The sequence below is a fragment of the Centruroides sculpturatus genome, unplaced genomic scaffold (genome assembly GCF_000671375.1).
Source record: "Centruroides sculpturatus isolate CEXI.00-Female unplaced genomic scaffold, Cexi_2.0 scaffold534, whole genome shotgun sequence".
Lineage (NCBI taxonomy): Eukaryota > Metazoa > Arthropoda > Arachnida > Scorpiones > Buthidae > Centruroides > Centruroides sculpturatus.
Genome location: NW_019384895.1, coordinates 174194 through 181878, shown reverse-complemented (window position 1 = coordinate 181878; position 7685 = coordinate 174194). Strand labels below are relative to the sequence as shown.

The 7685-nt window shown below is 29.7% G+C and overlaps 1 protein-coding gene across 1 annotated transcript in view; it reads right to left on the bottom strand.

Annotated features, from left to right (window-relative positions):
* The window catches only part of LOC111631364 (talin-2-like), a 199740-nt gene that overhangs the window by 85821 nt on the left and 106234 nt on the right, over window positions 1-7685 (bottom strand). The window contains exons 17-18 of the mRNA XM_023375591.1: window positions 4240-4316; window positions 1242-1336 (exon numbers count right to left, since the gene is read on the bottom strand). Coding sequence (XP_023231359.1) covers window positions 1242-1336; window positions 4240-4316 — 172 coding nt within the window. The remainder of the gene's footprint in view (window positions 1-1241; window positions 1337-4239; window positions 4317-7685) is intronic.

Here is a 7685-nt window from a genome sequence, read left to right as displayed (position 1 = left end):
TCACGATCGTGTGCTTGTAAGTGATATAGGTATCAGCCCTATACCCTAGCTTCTCACACAAGCTATATATATATATATACATATTTTATTTCTAAAGTAAGTCAAAAAAGAAAATGAATTTTGAGCATGACTCTAACACATGTTATTATATGGATCAATGTTAGTTCAGAGAGTTTGAACTTTGACTCTGAGACTCATATAAAGATGATAGGCATTAATTAAATTGGGGAAACTGAGCAGTCTGACAAGAGAAAAACATTGTGTTTCGTAATAAAAATTCCAAAACATCAAAACAGGAACCATTGCTGTCTAAAATATGAGTGTAGGTTTCAAAGTTCCATCAACATCTCCTGATCAGAGTCAAAAGACAGTGTTGAGTTGAATACAAAGATCATCCTTTTTCATGACCCAATCCAATCTTATTTCTTCCTGAAAACAAGGAAGGAGACCAATTGGAGTATGGAATTCAGAGATAAAATCCTTTAAATACCCCAAATTTCAAGGACAAAGTGTGAATTTTCTTTTACACAACATCCCAAAGTGACCCATATACACTCTCTCTGTGTTTTGTGGCATTGTTCTCACCAAAGTTCTGTCATTCTTGTCTTTGCTCCATCGTTGTGCATCATGCACAACAGTGGAGCAAAGACAAGAATCATCTCTCCTCCACTGGACTCATCCATGATACTGCCTTAGGGTTGCTAAGGAAAAAGTGGAGAGCCATCCTAGACAAAAATATTTGGACATTTTCTCTCTTAAGATCATTATCCAAGAAGGAGCATCTCCCCAACTGCTTTGTGAGCTGCCAGTTTATAATTTTTTTAATAAATAGGTTTCTTTTGTAAAGTACCTTTGCAAAAGAAACCTATTATTAAAAAAATTATATGTCCAAATTACTACCCACGTACAGTCTTTTACCTCTCGTTCATCTTGACTTGAGTCTAACTGATTCCCCCTACCCTGGTTGGCAAATCTTACATAAGACTATTTTAATGTCATATAAATATTCACAGAAAAGTGAAGCTACAGAAAATACTTATTTTAAAGACTATCTTCTGGAGATAACTGTACTGTTAATGTAATAAAAGTAATATTAAAAGTTTATTTTTGACTCTACCATATATATCTACTATATAAAAAAGAAATTACTTTTGAAAGTTTTTATTTGTTTCCTTAGTCATATATTGATTATTTAGAATTTTTGAATCATATTTTTCTGTTATAAATATTTATTTACTTACCATTTGCACCAACTCTCATAACAGCAGGAATGGCAACTGAACCAGTACTTGCATGAGACAACTTCACAGCAGGATTATGTTGCAAAATTGTTGCTCTAATAACAAATAAAAAAAATCATTTGCAACTATTTCACAAAATTCAATTTACAATTATTTCTAACCAAATATCAAACTCAGTTTTACAATTATTTCTTTAAATTTTGTTAGAATTATTTATTTCCAGAAAATGTTTCTTATAATTTGAAATAGTTCACCATATATTTGTCATTTAAATTATTGCAAAATAATAGAATAAAAAAATTAATTATTAATTGATTAATCTTCTTTACCGTTAATTAACTATTCCATAACAAGTTTTGAGAAAACACTGAAATTGGAGAGAGAATTTCTGACTTACAAATGTGAGGGTCAAAAAGGGGAGAAGTTTGTAGACAATATAATAGGTCAAAGAATAAACTGAAAATTTTAGAGAAAATAATATTTCGAACTTCACCAAGATTATATCTACAGAAAACAGAGGAAACAGCAGAATTTGAAAGGAAATTGATTTCCTTTCTCAGGCGAACCGTTGATGAATTGATAATTTTGCACATGGTGTGGATGACTAAATAAAAGGGCCATGGTCCCGCCAATCGAGGCAGTCCGACAAAGAAAGGTTGCCATACACAAGCGTTGATGTATGAATCAAGGCAGTCCGTCAAGAAGAGGAATTGCCATATCAAGGAAATACGAATCAAGGCAGTCCGTCCAGAAGAGGAATTGCCATATACATACAGAATAGGGCAGTCCATAGAAGGTGCCACATACAGAGAAATACCATATACAGAACATAGGCAGTCCACATATACCATAGAGTGCTCTACATACGAAGCCGATATACGACATACGAAATCGTTAAATTAAAGTATAGCATACGACGATATTGTAGAAAGGGAAGATATTGAAGAACATCCCATGATAAAGATAAGAAGAGAAATACTTAAAGAAGGAAGTAGATCCTCATGCAGATATGAAGAATACAGAAGGTAATGTAAGCTCTAAATAGATCGATGTAAACTCTCTCATGCATTAGGTTAGAAATAAGGTAGTTAATTAGTATTTAGATATAAATATTCATTCATTCTTTGTATAGTTTTTAATAGTTTGTTTTATTAAATATTTTACTTTGTTTATAAATGGCTTGGTTCCTGTCAGATATTCACCTACATTTAAGTTCCATGCTTCTTCCAATTCCCGAGGTTAGGGATAACGCATTTTAATCCGCATATTCTAAATTTGATTAACTGGTGTCAGGACCCTGACGAGATCTAGAATTAAACCTCTAGATCGTTCTTAAACATTTACCGCCCTCCTAGAAAAAGTTAGTGAGCCGATCTCACGATCGTGTGCTTGTAAGTGATATAGGTATCAGCCCTATACCCTAGCTTCTCACACAAGCATAATATTCAGTTCATATTTTAGGTAATTTAAATTTTAATATTGATAATCCTTTATTTTCATGTTGTTATACTTATTACATGAAGAGTTCTTTTATGTTTATTTTAATCAACCAAGCAACATTTAAAATATATTCAGGATAAATGGAAAAACCAGTAGAATTTAATTTTCATAGAATTTTTTATACAGGGTAGGTGCATAAGTAGGTATATAGTTGAGAATCTGAGAAATACAAATGTTTGGTGTTCATTATTATTACTTTTACAGTAGAACCTCGAAAACTCGGCTCTCGATAACCCGGCACTCCGGATAACTCGGCCACACCCTGGCAGGGCAAAAAAATCCTTAGTTAATTAATTTTCATTATAGACAGCTTTATAAAAGTATAAAAGCTCTCATAAAGTATTTTTCTGAGGTCTGTCTTATCAGGTAAATTACTGTACACAGTGTATTCATTAATTTTCATTTTCATGTAGTAAAGGCTCTATGCCTTCATAAAGTACGTACTTTTCCTTTGTTTAAGGGTATTTGGGCAGTTTATTCTCTGTTGTATTCTCAAGCAAATAATACATACAAGTACAGTACAGTATTTTCTGAGGAAACACGCATACTTATCCTTTTTTAACCCCATTCCCGATAACCCGGCATTTTCACAAACTCGGCCACCCTTCGGTCCACATTAGGCCGAGTTTTCGAGGTTCTACTGTATTATCTTTTATTAGTTTTTTTAGTATCTTTTATTAGTTATGATTGTGATTTAATTTGTACATAAAAATAAATGTTTTTTCTTCCTACTTTCTCCCTGTATGTTTTTTCCATAATAACAACTGTATACCTACTTTTGCACCCCTCTGTATATTCAAATAAAATAATGACCTTACACTATATCTTCCATTAATGCGTAGAGTTAGGCTGTGTACACATTAGGCATTTTGCATTAAACATGCATTAGCAGCATACACACCGCACGTTTAGCTCGACGTTCGACAACTGTTCACACTGGCTCAGTTTGGAAATGGATGTGAAAGTAATTGCTTGTGTGTGCCTCCTCCATCGTTGCTGTAAAAGACGATGGTAGAGGCAAAGAGAATTTTGGGTGCATCCAATATTACAAGATAGACTGATGCATGGAATGTTTGTGGTGATGTATCCAAAACTAAGAAAATATGAACCCAAGTTTTTTAATTCTTTTAGAATATCTATAAAATCATTTGATGATAGCTGGTCTCTTTTATATTTCATCAATAAATAGATCAGTATCAAAATGATCATTCTCCATTTCAGCTAGTGTGTGTCCACTCTCCCGAAAGCACGCGATCGAATGTACAACAACATGGCAGCACATGTATCTCAAAGCACGCAGCTGACGCCCGCGAAACACGCATCCTAACCAAAATCTATCAATGCACGTTTGATGCATGCTTGGCCAGAAGTGTGCGTTTGAGTGTGTATGCCTATGCGGAACTCTTGGTTCTTTAAAACGCGCATTACCAAAAGCACGCGTTTCAAAACACCTAATGTGTACACAGCCTTAAAGTTTAAAAATAATAAAATTACTAACTTTGCAGGAGACACACTATCTTCAACCATAGTTGAGCCTTCATCTCCTTCTATTCCAAAATGATCTTTTGCTTTTTTCTGTAATATATAGTTATTTTAAATTATAGTAAAATACATAGAAAATTTCTTAATAAAAACAGTACAAATGAAAACAAACATAATTATGGAGTGTGTATTACATTTTTAAAAATAATATAAAATGATTGTTAATTAAGAATTACAGTAGAGCATCGTTTATCCGAATCAATTGGGGACTGGGATTGTTCAGATAACTTATTTTTCGGATAACCGATTATGTACGAAAAAATATATTAACCTATCCCATGTTGAAATTTTTCTCCGTTACGTGTTGCTTCGCATTGAATTTCATCGATGTTAAGCCTAATGTAAACTTTTTAAAATAATAATCATGGCTATTGTATCGTTAAAAATTATTTCTTTATTTTTTACAAACGAAAAATAAATATATTGAAAAATATAAAAACAAAATAAAATTATACTTTAGAAGTTTATCTAGTATCAAAAACATTCGATTCAGCATGACACACAATGCTCAGAAACACACCAGACAAAAGTTCCAGTGCTGCCAGCTAAATCACACACGTCAACAAAAAAAAATATTGGAGTAGCCCAAGATATAGCCACAGATTGCAGCGCCACAGCACTAGCAAAAATTTAAATTTGCCGACAGGAATTCTTTCGGATAAATGACACACTACTGTATATTCAAATTAGAAAATTTATTGATTTTTGAAAGTTTATTGATATTTCAAAGTTCTATTATTATAAAACAACAGTAAATCTTTCAAATAACACTTCAAAACTACTTATTTTTCAATATTTCCCATTATATATAACTTAGTTTAATTAATTAATTTATTTTTATAATACAATTTATCAATATTTAACGTTTTTCATAACAATTATTTTTTGTTATTATTGGATAATTTATATAAAAATCAAAATTTTCCACTAATAAATAGCCTAAATATGATTTGTGTTATGTAAATTATAATTATTCATTTGTTCAAATTAATTTACATTTTAATCCATAGTAATAAATTTAAAAAATTGTTGATTTAATTTTAAAATTAATTTATTCCATACATATAAAATGATATAATGACTCATCAAATTTTAAAACCTAAAAATTTATTTAATTCAAAAACTATATATACTAGAAGTTTGTTAATCTGGCATCCAATAATAACTTAGTTTGCTAGTATTTTGTAAATCAGAATTTGTTTAAACACATTATGCATTAAAGACTCCAGGAGAAAATACAGTGCATGTCTGGAAAATAATTATTACATGAATATGAATCATTAACATTTCTGAAGGTTTTACAATCAAATTTAACACAGTATAGTTATGCACTGTATCATGTTCAGACTGATTAAGAGCATGCATAAATATAAACATCTACAAGCTCAATTTTTAGATTAAAGACAAATGATTGCTGGATTGGTATCATTAATACAGCCCAATGTAATATGGTAACTGTTTGATTTTGAGCATGCATAAACAATCATAATAATAAAGCAGTATACACTATACAACAACAGGTACATCAATGTCTGCAATATTCAGATCACATATAGCTTATCAAATTTTGCAAAAATACAAAAATGTCCTTTAAAACCATACATATATTTTTAAAGATAAACTAGAAAACTGTTTCTATTGTTTCTTATAGAAAAATGAATTCTAAAAGAAAGTTTAATAAAATCTCAACTGCTGTTGATTTCAATAGAAACTTAGAACATTCTAAATAAAATACAAAATACTAAATCACAAATTCTGAAAATTTAAAAAAATTTAGTATACAAAATCAATATACCTTAAATATACATGATATACATGTCAGTGACAGTACTAATGTCATTTTCTATTATCATAGGAAAACAATGGGATGGATTTAAGCCAAGCATAACCTAAAAAGACAGAATCTTTTTTGATCTTTTTAAAGACAGCTTTAAAAAGTTCAAAAATATTTATTACACAAAGTTTTCTTGTTGAATTTTAAAGATTTTTGAGTTCAAATGTAAGACTTTTTATTTTATTCAAACAATAGATTCAGTGTAAGATATAAGTATAATCTTAATTAGCAACAGAGATAAATTCAAATATGTGATAAGATATGTAAATAGTATAATACTAAAAGATTAACTCAAGAAAATAATCATAAAGAAATAATAAATATAGAATCAGAGTATACTTAACAAAATATAACTAATATAGAATTTCTCCAATTTATTCTGTGTTTTGTTTATTCAAATTATGACAAATTAGTAATATGTCTGCTAGTTACTAAATATACAAATATTATATAAATGTAATAAATAAAAAATAAATTTAGTAATTCAAATCTCAAAATGTTCAAGGAAAAAATATCCAACCCAAAAAATTAATATATATACAAAAAAAATGAGTCTCAGCTAACTAGCACAATTTTAATTTATTAAAACTAAAACTACACATATAACAATAAAACTAAAACAATCTTAGTCCTAACTTTAAACTGACTTGTAAGTCAAAAACTAATTTTAAAAATATATATTTTTTAAAATTAACAATATGAAAAATGGAAAGTTACAAACTCACCAGTTAATACAAAAAATCTACGGCAAAAGTAACATATTATTTAGTATAATATTCCCCATGTCTTATTATCTATACTTGTAATCTTTCATTAAATTTTATTTTGATTAGAAATAAGATACATAGAAAAAAATCCGTGGTTCCTCAAAACTAATTTTTACTATTCAACTGAAATCATCAAAAATGTCAATAGCATTTTTTAAAATAGTATTGTCATAGCATATTATACTCGGCATCATTGGCAAGCTTGTATGAAATTTTCAGATATTTTTGACTTGAAAAAACATTTCTTCTTCATATTTCCATAAATTTGTATTTTTAATGTACAGTAGATCCCCCTATAAAAGCGTTTCCTATAGTTATGATTCCTATAAAAATTGTGGCATTATCCGTAAACAACGGTAAAAATAACTCCTATAATACGTAAAACGTCATCGGGCAGCCGAACTACTTACCCGCCGTCCGTAGCGCCACGCTACGGAGAGATTTCTATCGTCTGGACAGTATTATATAAATTATATATAAATTAGGTACTGTACATATAATTATATATTAATTATATATAAATTAGGTACTGTATATATAATTATATATTAACTTAATTTATTGTAACTTTATTATAATTAAATATATATTTTTCGCCGTCTAGCGTCACGCTACGGCGAGTTAGGCGACCTATCGTCTGTTTAGTACTGTAATTTTATACATTTCTTGTGAAAGAAACATTTCTTATTTAACGGCCATAAAAATTATTTATATTAATGATGTCTCCAAAGGTCAACGAAGTTTTCGCAGAAAAATAATATCAGAAATCGCGGCCGCAATTTGATGCGCTGTTCCGCGACG